Source organism: Pseudophryne corroboree, chromosome 1 (assembly GCF_028390025.1).
Source record: "Pseudophryne corroboree isolate aPseCor3 chromosome 1, aPseCor3.hap2, whole genome shotgun sequence".
NCBI classification, from domain to species: Eukaryota; Metazoa; Chordata; class Amphibia; order Anura; family Myobatrachidae; genus Pseudophryne; species Pseudophryne corroboree.
This window is the reverse complement of record NC_086444.1, coordinates 1001067037-1001084143: the sequence shown is the minus strand read 5'-3', so window position 1 is coordinate 1001084143 and position 17107 is coordinate 1001067037. Positions and strand designations below refer to the sequence as shown.

Sequence of the window (17107 nt, the reverse complement as noted above, 5' to 3'; positions counted from 1 at the left end):
GTACTCTATAATGGTTAGCCAAACCTCTGTGGCGGCTGGCCACACCGGTAATTATGGGCCCCTACCACTGCATACCCCCGGTGGGCCCTTCATGCTCCGGTCCGACACTGTGTATTACCTTATTACTTCAACCATGCACAGCTGTGCATGTCAGCTGTGCGTTCCAATACTCAAAGCGTTCCTTCTCTAAGCGTCTTGAAAATGAACAGTTAAAAAAACAGATCCTGCATTGGACTGAACTTAACCATCTTCCTTTTTCTTCTCATCCTCAGGTATGTTCAAATCTCCCCATGTAATCTGCCTATTGCTATCTGCACCTATGCAAATCATCTATATTCCAAATGTATGTTCAAATCTCCCCATGTAATCTGCCTATTGCTATCTGCACCTATGCAAATCATCTATATTCCAAATGTATGTTCAAATCTCCCCATGTAATCTGCCTATTGCTATCTGCACCTATGCAAATCATCTATATTCCAAATGTATGTTCAAATCTCCCCATGTAATCTGCCTATTGCTATCTGCACCTATGCAAATCATCTATATTCCAAATGTATGTTCAAATCTCCCCATGTAATCTGCCTATTGCTATCTGCACCTATGCAAATCATCTATATTCCAAATGTATGTTCAAATCTCCCCATGTAATCTGCCTATTGCTATCTGCACCTATGCAAATCATCTATATTCCAAATGTATGTTCAAATCTCCCCATGTAATCTGCCTATTGCTATCTGCACCTATGCAAATCATCTATATTCCAAATGTATGTTCAAATCTTTTGTTAGACAGTTTTGTGATTTATACTTTTGTTTGTAATTTAAAATACCTGCGTTTCAAAGCTTGGTCAGTGCCGCATATTTAATTAAGGCTCACTGGGCTGGTGTTTGTGTAGTCAATCACTGTGTAATGTAACACCTTTGATTAGTGGGACATTTGCCTCAGCTGTAGTTGGGTCAATTTCCCATAGTATATCTGTAACTTCAACCATGCACAGCTGTGCATGTCAGCTGTGCGTTCCAATACTCAAAGCGTTCCTTCTCTAAGCGACTTGAAAATGAACAGTTAAAAAAACAGTTAAACAAACATTGAACAGCATCAAGAAAGAAATCTGGAACATTATGTGGCCTCTCCTCGCCTCTGCCATGAGAACACCAGGACCAATGCCTACTACTTCTGTGTCCAAGAACATCATGACTGCCCCCGGGACTACCCCTCAAGCTCAGCAGGGAACTGAGGGACGTGCGCATCAGGACCAGACTTTGCTGGGTCAGTTCCATTGGACATTAGTGTGCACCCCACATTCTCACACCCACCCGCACTGCTCTCATGAGACCAGGACATTTATCTTTTTCACAAAATAATGTTAGTACAGTTTTCCTAAAAATGTGTCTTTCTCTTCTCTTTCTTCTTACACGGTACTTCCACCCCACTGTGTGCTATTCCCGTAATGTGTACCTCCATTGGTTGCATACCCTGCCAGCAGTAACCTATGCAGTGCGCCCCACATGGCTGCCTCGGATGGTTCCCCTGTGGGCGGGGTGTGCTTCATTTGGATCTTTCCATGCAGGGTATAGCATACTCCTACACATGTGTCAGTTCTCCCATACATGCATTTGGCCCCTGTATGGCTCATCTCCCACTGTGTAACCTTGTAGTGCGCCCAACATGGCTGCCTTATCTGGTGCGCTTGTGGATGGGATGAAAAATGCGTGGACCTGATGTTTTTATTGGAACCCTACTCTGAACTTAAGGACTCTGCAATCTCCCCATTTTGTGTTCTCTTCTAGGGGTAGACTATTCCACCCTGGGTAATCCTACGCAGTGCGCCTAAGATGGCTGCCGCACCTGGTGCCTTGTGATGGTGGAATACACAACCCCTGGAGGTTATTACTCAAAATGCCTACACCAATCATGCATTATTCTTTCTGTGTCTTTGTCTGTGTGGTTTATCTTTTGATGTAATACTTAAATCTTCTGTATTATGTGCATTGTGTGAGTTCTAGTTGGCTCCGCGGATGGCTGCCTCGGTGCTGCTCTGCCAAGCAGCCTTTGTGTTTAGTCTTAAATGTATAATATGTCTACTGTACAGTTGCATATGTGCAGTATGAACTCATATGTGTAATGTTTGTAATGTATGCTACGTTTTTTTTTCCTCCATGTTGCTGCTTGGCGATGCATTGTACCACAAAGAATTCCTAGTGTACGTGAGTACACCTGGCCAATAAAGCTGATTCTGATTCTGATTGTACGCGGTATGGTGTCAATTTCTGCTTTAGAAATTATGGTGTACAGTTGGACAAATATTAACATATACTGTATGCAACTCAAAATACACACACACCACTGCAGTTTCATGTCCTATTTGTAATCACACATTTTGTGCACAAACTCCTTGATGTTCAAAGGGAACGTGAACCTGGAATATTTTTAGAAATATCTGCAAAATGCTGAATTACTGTATAAAAAAACATTGCATGAAAGAAATGTAACATGAGACACAACTCCACTAGATGGCACTGCATAACAAGAAAGGGGGAAAGACCATAGTTAAACTAAAACTGATAGTCATGAGTTAACTAGTAACTAAACAGGTCGAACAGATCAAAGAGCAGGAGAATATAGAGTAGATGATTTGTTTCTTTGCTTCTATTAAGAGTTAGAGATATTAGGTGCATGAATATTTCATTTTTACTGTAGAATAGGAAATATTCACTAAAGCAAGACCAATGTCAAACAGCCCAGCTAAAATCTCCAAATCTACATCAGCCAAAGGTAGGCCCTGTATTTCATTCCTTGCGGTGTACTGGTGGCAGTGCATAGTTACATGTGTCCGTGTTTGCTTTGTATAGTATGTCAGTCTGTGAACTGCAATAACAGCTGAAGTGTCCAAACTGGGACACACATAAAATTAGCTCTGCAGTTATTTCCAACCAAGTTTATTTTTACAGTATCTTTCTGTATAGTAGATTTATCTTATTCATTAAACATATGTCCTCTTCCTCTTTTAATGTCATCCTCTGGTAACATATATTCTCTATAAATGTCCCTTTATTAAATACACATTCTTTATTTTTTTTAACCCAAGTTCGTCATTCCCTTTACCCGTAAACTGTTCTTCATTTAAAAATAAAGCAGCAAACGTTGAGTGTTTTTTAGTTTAAGTAGCTTTAAGAAAACGTTTTTTTTTACCAAAAACTAGTGCATGCACAAATCAATGAACACTTGAAAAATTGCATGATGCAGCACAAGAGAACCTATCAGTAGTTTGGAGAGTGTGGGGTATTTATGAAAACTTGGAGAGAGAGAAAATTGTGAGAGCTAAAGTACAAACCAATCAGCTTCTAATTTACATTTTAAAGGCTGTATTTCAAAAATCAAACATTTTTTTTGTATGTTATATTGAGTCGGGGTGGGGGGTATTTATCAAACTCCAGAGAGAGATAAAATTGTGAGAGATAAAGTACCAGCCAATCAGCTTCTGTCTCACATTTTACAGGCTGTGTTTGAAAAATGACAGGAACGGATTGATTGGTACTTTATCTCTCACAATTTTATCTCTTGACAAGCTTTGATAAATACCTTAATATCATGGAGCTACACTCTGAATTAGCAAGACCCCTGTATTTGATTTTCAAAGACTCACTTACATCAGGCATGATTCCCAAAGACTGGCGCATAGCGGAAGTAGTGCCGATATTTAAAAAGGAAAGTAAATCTGAACCAGGTAATTATAGACCAGAAAGTCTTACATCTATAGTGGGGAAAGTGCTGGAAGGTATTTTAAGGGATAGTATACAGGAGTTCCTTGAAGCCAGTAAGGTTATTAATAGGAGCCAATATGGATTTGTGAAGGATAGCTCATGCCAAACTAACTTATTATACCCCTTTCAGACAGAAACTAATTTCATGAAAAGGTTGACCCGGGTTGAAATTCCCGGGACTTCGACCCTGGAATTGACCTGGGTCAGAGACACGGGAATTTCAACACGGGTTGACCCTTTCACACAGACAAAATACCCGTGTTGATATGCAAATTAATGGGTCAAAATTCTCGAACCAGTAATTTGCTTGTCCATGTGAAAAGGGGGGTCAAACAGGTCCTGGCAAAACGACCTGACACTGAAATGCTGGGTAATTGACGGGACTTTCAGACTTTTCTGTCGGAAAGTGGTATCAGTAGGCTTTTATGAAAAAGTTAATGCGAACCTAGATCAGGGTTAAGAGGTGGATGTAATCTTTTTACACTTTGCTAAAGCTTTAGATACAGTACCTCACATGAGGCTTATATACAAATTAAGAGAACAGGGAGCACAATATGCACTTGGGTTACAAATTGGATAAAAGGGAGCAGCGAGTGGTGGTCAATGGAACTTTTTTGGAATGGACTGAAGTACTAAGTGGTATGCCACAAGGGTCTGTACTTGGACCACTACTGTTCAACATTTTCATAAATGATCTAGAAGTAGGTCTAGAGAGCATGGTGTAAATTTTTGTATAAGATACCAAACTGTGTAAGGTTATAAATTCGGAGGGGGGTGCCGAGTCTCTTCAGAACGACTTATTTAAACTGGAAGCATGGGCAACAAAATGGAGAATGAGGTTCAATATAGACAAATGTAAGGTAATGCACTTTGGTAGCAAGAACAAATATACTACCTACACAATAAAAGTGGAAAAACTAGGGTTTTCGGTATTGGAAAAAGATTTAGGAGTTAAATTAGATAATAAACTTAGCCGTAGTACCCAAAGTAAGAATGCAGCAAAAAAGGCAAACAGGGTATTAGTATGCATAATGTAGGGAATTGCTGAAAGAGTGTTATACTCCCATTATATAAATCACTTGTTAGGCCACATCTCGAATCTTGTGCACAATTATGGGCACCATACTATAAAAAGGATATCCTGGAACTAGAAAAGGTTCAGAGACGGGCAACCAAATTGATTAAGGGGTTGGAGACACTAGAATACGAGGAAGGCTTGCTAGCCTAGGCATGTTTACACCGGCAAAAAGGAGATTAAGAGGGGACATGATTAACATTTACAAATATATAAGGGGACAATACACAGAACTACCAGGGGATTTGTTTTTGGTAAGATCAACACAAAGGACATGCGGACACCTGCTTAGGTTAGAGGAGAGGAGATTTCGTACCCAGGGACGGAACGGTTTCTTCTCAGTAAAGACAATACGTATTTGGAATTCCCTGCATGAGAGAGTAGTAATGGCGGACTCGATCATTACTTTTAAGAATGGGGTAGACAAATTTCTAATGGATAGGAATATACATGGTTATGGTGGATAAATCATGCACTATAGTAAAAAAAAAAAAAAAAAAAAGGAATAGATAACGGGTAAACCATTCACCACAGTTAAAATTAGTTTTAAAATATTACAGTGTAGGAGATCACTAACAGGTTGAACTCGACGGACAAATTGTCTTTTTCCAACCTCAGAAACTATACATAGTAACATATTAACATAGTAACATAGTTTCTGAGATCGAAAAAAGACAATTTGTCCATCGAGTTCAACCTATTTGTGGTGTCATATGCTGTATTATTATCAGGACTAATTCTAACTTGTGCTAAAGTCGTCCATTATGTTTATTACTCTTTTTTATAACTGTAGCGTGTGATCTATGCACCATATCCCTATATATCCTTATCCATTAGGAATGTATCCAGCTCATTCTTAAAAATGGTGGCCGAGTCCACCATTACTACTCTCTCAGGCAGGGAATTCCAAACTCGTATTGTCCTTACAGTGAAAAAAAAAATTGCCTTAGTGTGCGGAACCTCCTCTCCTCTAAACTAAGCGGGTGTCCACGTGTTCTCTGTGTCGATCTTACTAAAAACAGATCCCCTGCTACCTCTGTGTATTGTCCCCTTATTTATTTATAAATGTTGATCATGTCCACTCTTAATCTCCTCTTTTCCAGTGTAAACATGCCTAGCTTTGCAAGTCTTTCCTGACATTCCAGCGTCTCCATTCCTCTGATTAGTTTAGTTGCCCATCTCTGAACCTTTTCTAGCTCCAGGATATCCTTCTTGTAGTACGGTACCCAAAATTGTGCACAGTACTCAAGATGTGGCCTCACTAGGGATTTATATAATGGGAGTATAACACTTTCATCCCTTGCATCAACTCCCCGCTTAATGCATGCTAATACCTTGTTTGCCTTCTTTGCCGCAATCCTACTTTGGGTACTGCAGCTCAATTTGCTATCTATATGAACACCTAAGTCTTTTTACAGTTCAGAATCCCCTAAATTCCCCCCATTTAGTGAGTATGTGTTATTTTTGTTCTTGCTACCAAAGTGCATTGCCTTGCATTTATCTGTATTGAAACTCATTCTCTATTTTGCTGCCCATGATTCCAGTTTAGCTAAATCATTCTGGAGAGACTCAGCATCACCCTCTGAATTTATAACTTTACACAGTTTGGTATCATCTGCAAAAATTGGCACCATGCTCTCTAGAGCTAGATTGTTAATAAAAATTAGAGATGTGCAGCGGGCATTTTTCGGGTTTTGTGTTTTGGTTTTGGATTCGGTTCCACGGTCATGTTTTGGATTCGGACGCGTTTTGGCATAACCTCCCTTTCGAATTTTTGTCAGATTCGGGTGTGTTTTTTTTTAAACCCTCAAAAACAGCTTAAATCATAGAATTTGGGGGTAATTTTGATCCTATAGTATTATTAACCTCAATAACCATACTTTCCACTCATTTCCAGTCTATTCTGAACACCTCACACCTCACAATATTATTTTTAGTCCTAAAATTTGCACCGAAGTCACTGGATGACTAATCTAAGCGACCCAAGTGGGCGGCACAAACACCTGGCCCATCTAGGAGTGGCACTGCAGTGTCAGACAGGATGGTGTCACGATCCGGGTATCTGGACGCCATTACTTGCCTTTTAGATGCCTTCTGAGGCTGGCTCAGCGTTCCAGGGCCGGATCTCATCTGTGTTCCTGATGTCCACACTCTGCATATCCCTCCTGTCACTCTGAGACGCTGTCACAGCGGCGCCATGTTTGAACCTAGTGTGGCGTCTCCCGTCCTCCGCCGCTGCTCCTGTGTTCCAGTATGCAGGTTGTCAGAGTGGTGCCCCATGCCTGCCGCGGCCTCCGCTGTCATCCATGTGTCTCAGTGTGCAGTTGTCAGATTGGCGTCTCCTGTCCTACGCAGCCGGCGCCGCCATTGCTGCTATGTTTCCACATGGTTTTCCAAACCAACTTTCCCTCCAGTACTAACATGGGCGCAGCCATGTTTGTTTCAGTCACATGCTCAATCTCCACCAATCTGCTGCACTGTGAATCTGCATGATTGGCTAGCCAATGCCTGCCCTGCAGCAGGTATAAGTATCCTGTGCCTGAACCAGGAAATGGTCAGTGCTTTGAATGTCAAACCTTGTTCCAGTGTCTCTCTCCTGTGGTTGTTTCTCCAGGTTCCAGCTCCTGTCTCCAGCATCCACTACGAGACCCGCACCTGCCTACCATCCTGCGGTGCAGCCTGACTCTGTAGCCCTCCGTGGCTATTCCAGCTTCCAGCTATTAACCCATCTGCAGTATCCACTACCACCGGTAACCTTTTTTCAACTCTTCTGTTTCCACGCTCCCTAGCATCTTACAGTATCTACTCTGTGTCTGCATCACCTGTCTGGTTCCATCCAGCATCCACTCCGTGTCTTCATCACCTGTCTGGTTCCATCCAGCATCCACTCCGTGTCTTCATCACCTAGCTGATTCCATTCAGCATCCAATCCGTGTCTCTACCACTTGGCTGGTTCCATCCAGTATCTACAACAGTCTGTTCAAGTTACCAACTACATCTATACTTCTACTGGCGTGTTCCTCGGCTATCTTCACTACTACAGCCAGGCCTGGTAAGGTTAATCCATCAAGGGACTTTAACATCCATTCCTCAACCTACCAGTGCTCTGTGATACCTCTCATGGTTATAAGTGATCCAGGAACTGTATTATATGCCATTTGCTTCTATCAACTGTGAATACTGTTGTTTATACACGGAGTCTGTTAATAAAACCTTTTATTGACTTTTAACCTGGTTGTCATGGTCACACCTTCGGGTGATCCTTCTACACTTACATGTCCAGGGGTCTGATTAAACCTTCCAGGTTTAATTTCATTCCAGCCCCTACAACTGAGGCTTCCTCCTGTCAGCCTAAACCCTCAGTTGTGACAGTTGCCACTTCAAAAAATAGTCCCCAAACAGCACATGATGCAAAGATAAATAAATAAATAAAAAAAGGGGTGCAAGATGGAATTGTCCTTGGGCCCTCCCACCCACCCTTATTTTGTATAAACAGGACATGCTCACTTTAACAAACACATCATTTCAGCGACAGGGTCTGCCACATAACTGTGGCTGAAATGATTGATTTGTTTGGGCCCCCACCATAAAATAAGCAATCAATCTCTCCTTGCACAAACTGGCTCTACAGAGGCAAGATGTTTACCTCCTCCTCATCGTCCGATTCCTCACCCTTTTCACTGTGTACATCCCCCTCCTCACAGAGTATTAATTCGTCACCACTGGAATCCACCATCACAGGTCCCTGTGTACTTTCTGGAGGCAATTGCTGGTAAAGGTCTCCACAGAGGAATTTATTATAATTCCTTTTGATGAACATCATCTTCTCCACATTTTCTGGAAGTAACCTCGTATGCCGATCGCTGACAAGGTTACCGGCTGCACTAAACACTCTTTCGGAGTACACACTGGAGGGGGAGCAACTTAGGTAAAATAAAGCCAGTTTGTGCAAGGGCCTCCAAATTGCCTCTTTTTCCTGCCAGTATACGTACGGACTGTCTGACATGCCTACTTGGATGCTGTCACTCATATAATCATCCCCCATTCTTTCAATGGTGACAGAATCATATGCAGTGACAGTAAACGACATGTCAGTAATCATTGACAGGTCATTCAGTCCAGACCAGATGTCAGCACTTGATCCTGACTGCCCTGCATCACCACCAGCGGGTGGTTTTGGAAATGTTATCCTTTTCCTGGCAGCTCCAGTGGCGATAGAAAATGAAGGAGGAGCTGTTGGCAGATCACGTTCCGCTTGACTTGACAAGTGTCTCACCAGCAGGTCTTTGAACATCTGCAGACTTGTGTCTGCCGGAAAGAGAGATACAACGTAGGCTTTAAACCTAGGATCGAGCACGGTGGCCAAAATGTAGTGCTCTGATTTCAACAGATTGACCACCCGTGAATCCTGGTTAAGCGTATGAAGTGCTCCATCCACAAGTCCCACATGCTCTTCCTTCAATCTCTCCAGCTGCTTCTGCAAAAGCCTGATGAGGGGAATAACCTGACTTAGGCTGGCAGTGTCTGAACTGACTTCAAGTGTGGCAAGTTCAAAGGGTTGGAGAACCTTGCACAACATGGAAATCATTCTCCACTGCGCTTGAGTCAGGTGCATTCCCTCTCCTTTGCCTATATCGTAGGCATATGTATAGGCTTGAATGGCCTTTTGCTGCTTCTCCATCCTCTGAAGCATATAGAAGGTTGAATTCCACCTCGTTACCACCTCTTGCTTCAGCTGATGGCAGGGCATGTTCAGGAGTGTTTGCTGGTGCTCCAGTCTTCGGCACGCGGTGGCTGAATGCCGAAAGTGGCCCGCAATTCTTCGGGCCACCGACAGCATCTCCTGCACGCCCCTGTCGTTTTTAAACAAATTATGCACCACCAAATTCATTGCATGTGCAAAACATGGGACATGCTGGAATTTGCCCACATGTAATGCGCGCACAATATTGGTGGCGTTGTCCGATGTCACAAATCCCCAGGAGAGTCCAATTGGGGTAAGCCAATCTGCAATGATGTTCCTCAGTTTCCGTAAGAGGTTGTCAGCTGTGTGCCTCTTATGGAAAGCGGTGATACAAAGCGTAGCCTGCCTAGGAACGAGTTGGCATTTGCGAGATGCTGCTACTGGTGCCGCTGCTGCTGTTGTTGCTGCGGGAGGCAATACATCTACCCAGTGGGCTGTCACAGTCATATAGTCCTTAGTCTGCCCTGCTCCACTTGTCCACATGTCCATGGTTAAGTGGACAGTGTGTACAACTGCATTTTTTAGGATACTGGTGACTCCTTTTCTGATGTCTGTGTACATTCTCGGTATCGCCTTCCTAGACAAGTGGAACCTAGATGGTATTTGGTACCGGGGACACACTACCTCAAGCAATTCTCTAAGTCCCTGTGAACTAACGGCGGATACCGGACGCACGTCTTACCCCAACATAGTTGTCAAGGCCTGAGTTATCCGCTTTGCAACAGGATGACTGCTGTGATATTTCATCTTCCTCGCAAAGGACTGTTGGACAGTCAATTGCTTACTGGAAGTAGTACAAGTGGTCTTCCGACTTCCCCTCTGGGATGACGATCGACTTCCAGCAGCAACAACAGCAGCACCAGCAGCAACAGCAGCAGTAGGCGTTCCACTCAAGGATCCATCGGAGGAATCCCAGTTAGGAGAGAACTCGTCAGACTTGCCAGTGACATGGCCTGCAGGACTATTGGCGTTCCTGTCTAAGGAGGAAATTGACATTGAGGGAGTTGGTGGGGTGGTTTGCAGGAGCTTGGGTACAAGAGGAAGAAGGGATTTAGTTGTCAGTGGACTGCTTCCGCTGTCACCCAAAGTTTTTGAACTTGTCAATGACTTCTGATGAATGCGCTCCAGGTGACGTATAAGGGAGGATGTTCCTAGGCAGTTAACGTCCTTACCCCTACTTATTACAGCTTGACAAAGGCAACACACGGCTTGACACCTGTTGTCCGCATTTCTGTTAAAATAATTCCACACCAAAGAGGTGATTTTTTTGGGTATTTTGACCAGGCATGTCAATGGCCTTATTCATCCCATGGACAACAGGTGTCTCCCCGGGTGCCTGACTTAAACAAACCACCTCACCATCAGAATCCTCCTTGTCAATTTCCTCCTCAGCGCCAGCAACACCCATATCCTCATCCTGGTTTACTTTAACAGTGACATCTTCAATTTGAATATCAGGAACTGGACTGTGGGTGCTCCTTCCAGCACTTGCAGGGGGCGTGCAAATGGTGGAAGGAGCCACCTCTTCCCGTCCAGTGTTGGGAAGGTCAGGCATCGCAACCGACACAATTGGACTCTCCTTGGGGATTTGTGATTTAGAAGAACGCACAGTTTTTTGCTGTGCTTTTGCTAGCTTAACTCTTTTCATTTTTCTAGCGGGAGGATGAGTGCTTCCATCCTCATGTGAAGCTGAACCACTAGCCATGAACATAGGCCAGGGCTTCAGCCGTTCCTTGCCACTCCGTGTCGTAAATGGCATATTGGCAAGTTTACGCTTCTCCTCAGACGATTTTAATTTAGATTTTTGGGTCATTTTACTGAACTTTTGTTTTTTTGGATTTTACATGCTCTCTAATATGACATTGGGCATCGGCCTTGGCAGACGACATTGATGGTATTTCATCGTCTTTGCCATGACTAGTGGTAGCAGCTTCAGCACTTGGTGGAAGTGGATCTTGATCTTTCCCTATTTTACCCTCCAAATTTTTGTTCTCCATTTTTTAATGTGTGGAATTATATGCCAGTAATATATATGGAATTAGACGGCAGTAATGTCTGGAATTAGATACCACTAGATGGATACCAGATACCACTGTGACTGGAATGATGATGACCTATGCACAGTGACAGGACACTACAGCAGCAAGATGCAGCACAAGACACTGGACTTTTAGTAATGTACTGTAGTATACTGGTCACCACAATGCAGCACAAGACAATGAGCAGTGATACTGAGCACTGATGAGGATACTAGAACTGACACTGAGCAGCAAGATGCAGCACAGGACTATTGTACTGTAGTATACTGGTCACCACAATGCAGCACAAGACAATGAGCAGTGATACTGAGCACTGATGAGGATACTAGAACTGACACTGAGCAGCAAGATGCAGCACTGGACTATTGTACTGTAGTATACTGGTCACCACAATGCAGCACAAGACAATGAGCAGTGATACTGAGCACTGATGAGGATACTAGAACTGACACTGAGCAGCAAGATGCAGCACTGGACTATTGTACTGTAGTATACTAGTCACCACAATGCAGCACAAGACAATGAGCAGTGATACTGAGCATTGATGAGGATACTAGAACTGACACTGAGCAGCAAAATGCAGCACTGGACTATTGTACTGTAGTATACTGGTCACCACAATGCAGCACAAGACAATGAGCAATGATACTGAGCACTGATGAGGATACTAGAACTGACACTGAGAAGGAGAGACACACTACTAGTATTACTGAGCAGCAATAAGTAAGCACTGATACTGAGCACTGATATTGAGATTTCCACTGAGAGAACGTAGCCACGTCCTCTCCGCTCTCTCTACAATGCACGAGTGAAAATGGCGTTGACGCGCGGCTCTTTGTATGGAATCCGAATCTCGCGAGAATCCGATAGCGGGATGATGACGTTTTGCCTCGTTCGGGTTTTACGAGTCAGGCGGGAAGAACTGGGCCTGCCTCGGACCCGTGTAAACTACGTGGAGTTCGGGGGGGTTCGGTTCTCGGAGAACCGAACCCGCTCATCTCTAATAAAAATGTTGAACAATAGTGGTCCAAGTACAGACCCTTGTGGCACACCACTTAGTATTTTTGTCCAATTTGAAAAAGTTCCATTTACCACAACGCGCTGCTCCGTATTATCCAACCAATTACTAACCCAAGTGCATATTGTGCTCCCTAACCCCATTTCTTGTAATTTATAGAGTCTCATGTGCGGTACTGTGTCAAATGCTTTAGCAAAGTCTAAAAAGATTACATCCACCTCCTTACCCTGATCAAGGTTTGCACTAACTGTTTCATAAAAGCTCAGTAAGTTTGTTTGACATGATCTATTTTTCACAATTCCATGTTGGTTCCTATTAATAACCTTATTGGTTTATTGTATACTATCCCTTAGAATACTTTCCAGTAGTTCCCCACTATAGATGCAAGACTAACTGGTCTATAGTTACTCGGTTCAGCTTTACTCCCCTTTTTGAATATCGACACTACCTCCATTATACACCAGCCTTTGGGAACCATGCCTGATGTAAGTGAGTCATTGAAGATCGTAAATAGTGGTCTTGCTAGTTCGGAGTGAAGCTCCATGAGAACCCTTGGGTAAATTCCGTTGGGACCAGGTGACTTATTTATCTTATTTTTTTTTTTATTGGTCATAGACTTCCTCCTCGCTTAAATAAGCACTTAGCAGTGTGATATTATTTTTATTGAGGTTGTTTGTTACTTCCTGCATCTGGTCCTCTCTTGTTAATACCGATGAGAAAAACTAATTTAATTTATCCGCTATGTCATTTTCATTTTTGATTAAGACTCCCAGCCTTTCTTTTAATGGGCCTATATTTTCTTTCTTCAATCTTTTGCTGTTGATATATTTAAAAAAAAATTGGGGTTCGATTTACTTTCCTTGGCTACTAGCTTTTCAGTTTCTACTTTAGCAGCTCTTATTTCTGTTTTGCATATTTTGTTACAAGCCTTATAGTGCTGGAATGACTTCCGTCTGATTTGTATTTTTTTGAAAGCTCTATTGTTTTCTGCCTATTAGTCCCTTAATCTTTTTATTAACCCACATCGGTTTGGAATTTTTAGCCCTTTGTTTGCTGCCCAAGGGAATAAATTTATGAGTAATCTCATCCAGCAGCGATTTTAACACCTCCCATTTCTCCGTAGTATTTTTTCCTTTAAACAAAATTTCCCATTCAGTGTCCCTTAAAGCTTCCCTCATCATGTCAAATTTGGCTTTGCTAAAGTTTAAAGTCCTAGTTGAGCTTATATAGGACTGCTTATGAAAACTGATATTGAAGGTGACCATATTGTGGTTGCGGTTTCCTAAGGGCTCCCCTACTATAACATTTGGTATCAGTTCCCCATTGTTTGTTAATACCAGGTCTAAGATTGCATTGTACCTAGTTGGTTCCTCGATTAATTGAAGTAAGTAGTTATCATTTAACATGTTTAAAAACGTATTACCCCTAAGCAGTCTCACATGAATCATATGTCCAATTTATCTCCGGATAGTTAAAGTCTCCCATCACAATTACGTCTCCTTCTCCTGATGCTTTTTCAATTTGCTTCAGCAACAATTCCTCGTCAAACACAATAATACCAGGCGGCTTGTAGTATAACCCCAATACTATCTTTGTTGTTCCCTTTCCCCGGCATGCAATTTCTACCCACAACGTCTCAACAGAATTTACAGTGTTACTATGTTACTATGATATATTGATCTGTGAACTATGCATTTATTAATTATTTTAAAAGATTTTCTTCTGCCCTCCATTCATCCAGAACATAGTATCAGGGGCATAGCCAGAACTTTGTGGGCCCCATAGCAACATTTTGAAGGGGCCGCCGTCCCAATGCTTCTAGAGAGACACTTCTCTGCAGCAGTTGTTAATTTTATGCCCTGTAATAGTACCCTAGTTCATTTTCTAAACCATAGTAGAGCCTTATTTAATGTTAAGCCCCGTAGTAGTTCCCTAGTTTCTTTTATGAATCGCAGTAGTGCTTAAGTTCACCCTATGTCACATTTCAGAGCTGCCAGTACACATTATGCAGCACAGTACCCCCAATTCACATTATGATATATAGTGCCCCCCATTCATATTGTGCCTCTTTGCAGTGCCCCGGTTCATATTATATAACATTAAAATGCCCTCCAGTTAATTTGGTACCACACTACAATGAGCAGGTCCAGGGGCATACCTATATTTCAGGCACCAAGAAATAACAAGGAAAAAGTTTGAAATTACCATTACTCGGAAAATTAATATAACACATGTAACTTTGACAGGGAAGGTGGTACACAGGGAAGGTGGCAAGGGAATGTGGTACACCTATACAGTGTCCATGTCGACCTATACCGACATACACACCAATTTGTTTAATAAAAAAACTTGTCGACTTTCCGACCTGTCAACTTTTTAAATGTAGGTATTTTGACCTTGTGGGGATTTTGAGCTTGTCTGGATTTTCACCGTCGGTCAATTGTTGACGGTATTTTGACCATCTGGATTTTGATTGCAGGTCTTTCATACTAAACCTCTTACAAGAGGGGACTGGGTAAAAAACGTAACAGTCCATAGCCCGGAATGCCGGACCAGACAGGCTCCCTGCAGCAAACGCTGTCATTCTGGAGCTTGTAGTGCTTGTCCATATCAAAATCCCTTGCAAGAGTCAGTGTATGCCATATATCCTTTTATAACTGTTTTTATAATTTGCAGTTATGCTTATCTGGGGAAAATCAACGTTTAAATAATAAGAATAAATTATTATTATTATTATTATTATATCTGAAAATAATGAGCTCTAAGGCGCTCTAATGTCATCACGGTTCACTAATAAAACTTTATGCGTTATAAACTCTTCATTTAAATCATTACAGATATTAGAAGTGCCATTGGACTGCTGTGTTATTATATAATGTATATAATTTCAGGATTCCTCTGTGCCAACAATAATTTACATAATCCCATATGAGACACTGCTCACAGTTGTCTCGATGACTAGAATCAATTCAAATGCATTTCTAAAGGTGGCCAGTAGGTGTCGTCCTTCCGGCTTCCCAAGCGTATCTAGTGATGAAAGGGATAGCAGCTGCAAAACAAGAAATTGGCCTGATGTGCCCCTGCTCATGGACAAGAAATACTCTGAGCTTCTGGGATGGATTGAGTGTGCCTAGCAGCCTATATGTAGTGTTTGCATATGCCGCCGAGGCAGCTGCGTTATTACCAGGTACCTTGCTCTGTGTATTATTTTGGAAATGTTTTAATTTTTGCAAAAACGAATGTATATATTTTATACATTGGATGGAAATCTGCATTTGTCTCCCGTGTGTGCGGAGAGGCTGATAATAACTGCAGCTGTACAGGGACTGGCTGCATGTACTATATGTCACGGTCATTCAGAAAGGTGACTCATCCTGTAGGCATACACATAGTAACCATAGTGTGTTTCTAGCATTTTATAATACTATAGTTGTTACTTTGTTTCCGCAGGCTGCCCGAGATAGAGCAGCCCGTATGTGTAGAATAGCTAAGCATAGCTGTAGTATGGCAAACTGTTCTAGGGTCGAGGCACAGCATGGCTTAAGTGATTATTTATTAAAGTTGGAGAGAGATAACATTGTGAGAGTTAAAGTACTATCCAATCAGCTCCTGTCTTACAGTCTACAGGCAGTTTGAAAAATGACATGAGCTGATTGGTTGGTACTTTATGTCGCAACTTTATCTCTCTTCAAGCTTTGATAAAAAAACAAAAAACTAAATATGTATTTCTGTTTTGTAGAAAGGCGCAACTAGGATGCAGGCACCCTCATCATACCTCCCAACATGACCCTCTACAGGAGGGATAAAATGCTCTACTTCTGGCCTTTCCTCTTAATGTATGATTGCCAGCACCTGCTTTGAACAGGTTAATGGATAAAGCCGGGCGATGCTTAAATGCAGACGAACGACTGTATCGTTGAACGATATAGCGCTACACACTGAACGTTGTCGTTCAGTGATAACGATCAATGATGTCACTGCCAGCATTCCTGGACATGCAGCTCAGGCCGACATTGACTGGTTAAGCTGCATGTTAGCTCAATATCGGTGATTGCTGAATGACACGCAGGAGCGCGCATAGTTCACCAATATTACCCCCATGCACACTGGACGATATCAGCCTAAAAATAAACAATAACGACATCTATGTTGTTATCGTTTATTTTTTAGGCTGAAATCGCCTAGTGTGTACCTGGCTTTAGAAAGGTGTTTCAGCACAGGTGATGGCAATCATAAATTAAGAGGGAAGTCCAGGAGCAGATCATGCTATCCGTCCTGGAGGTATGCCTCATTCATTAATCGGCTTATGTATATGGACAACTTTATTATGTCAAGATGATTCAGGGCTTGGGTAGAGCCCTGAACGGTCCATGTCCTGGAATGCTGGACCAGACCAGCTCCCCACAGCAACCTCTGCCATTCTGGAACTTGTAGTGCATGTTCCCACATTTCAAGCTCTAGAGT

General features: G+C 42.4%; 1 protein-coding gene across 4 annotated transcripts in view; it reads left to right on the top strand.

The window, feature by feature from the left end:
* Positions 1 to 2579: 2579 nt before the first annotated feature.
* Positions 2580 to 17107, top strand: part of AADAT (aminoadipate aminotransferase) — a 128490-nt gene continuing 113962 nt past the window's right edge. For 2 of the 4 annotated variants that reach the window (XM_063920633.1, XM_063920635.1), the window contains exon 1: positions 2580 to 2778. In XM_063920633.1, the coding sequence (XP_063776703.1) occupies positions 2733 to 2778 (46 nt within the window). In that variant the 5' untranslated portion in view covers positions 2580 to 2732. Of the gene's footprint in view, positions 2779 to 15690; positions 15831 to 17107 lie in introns of those variants that run through there. The other 2 variants (XM_063920632.1, XM_063920634.1) reach the window with 2 other exon arrangements.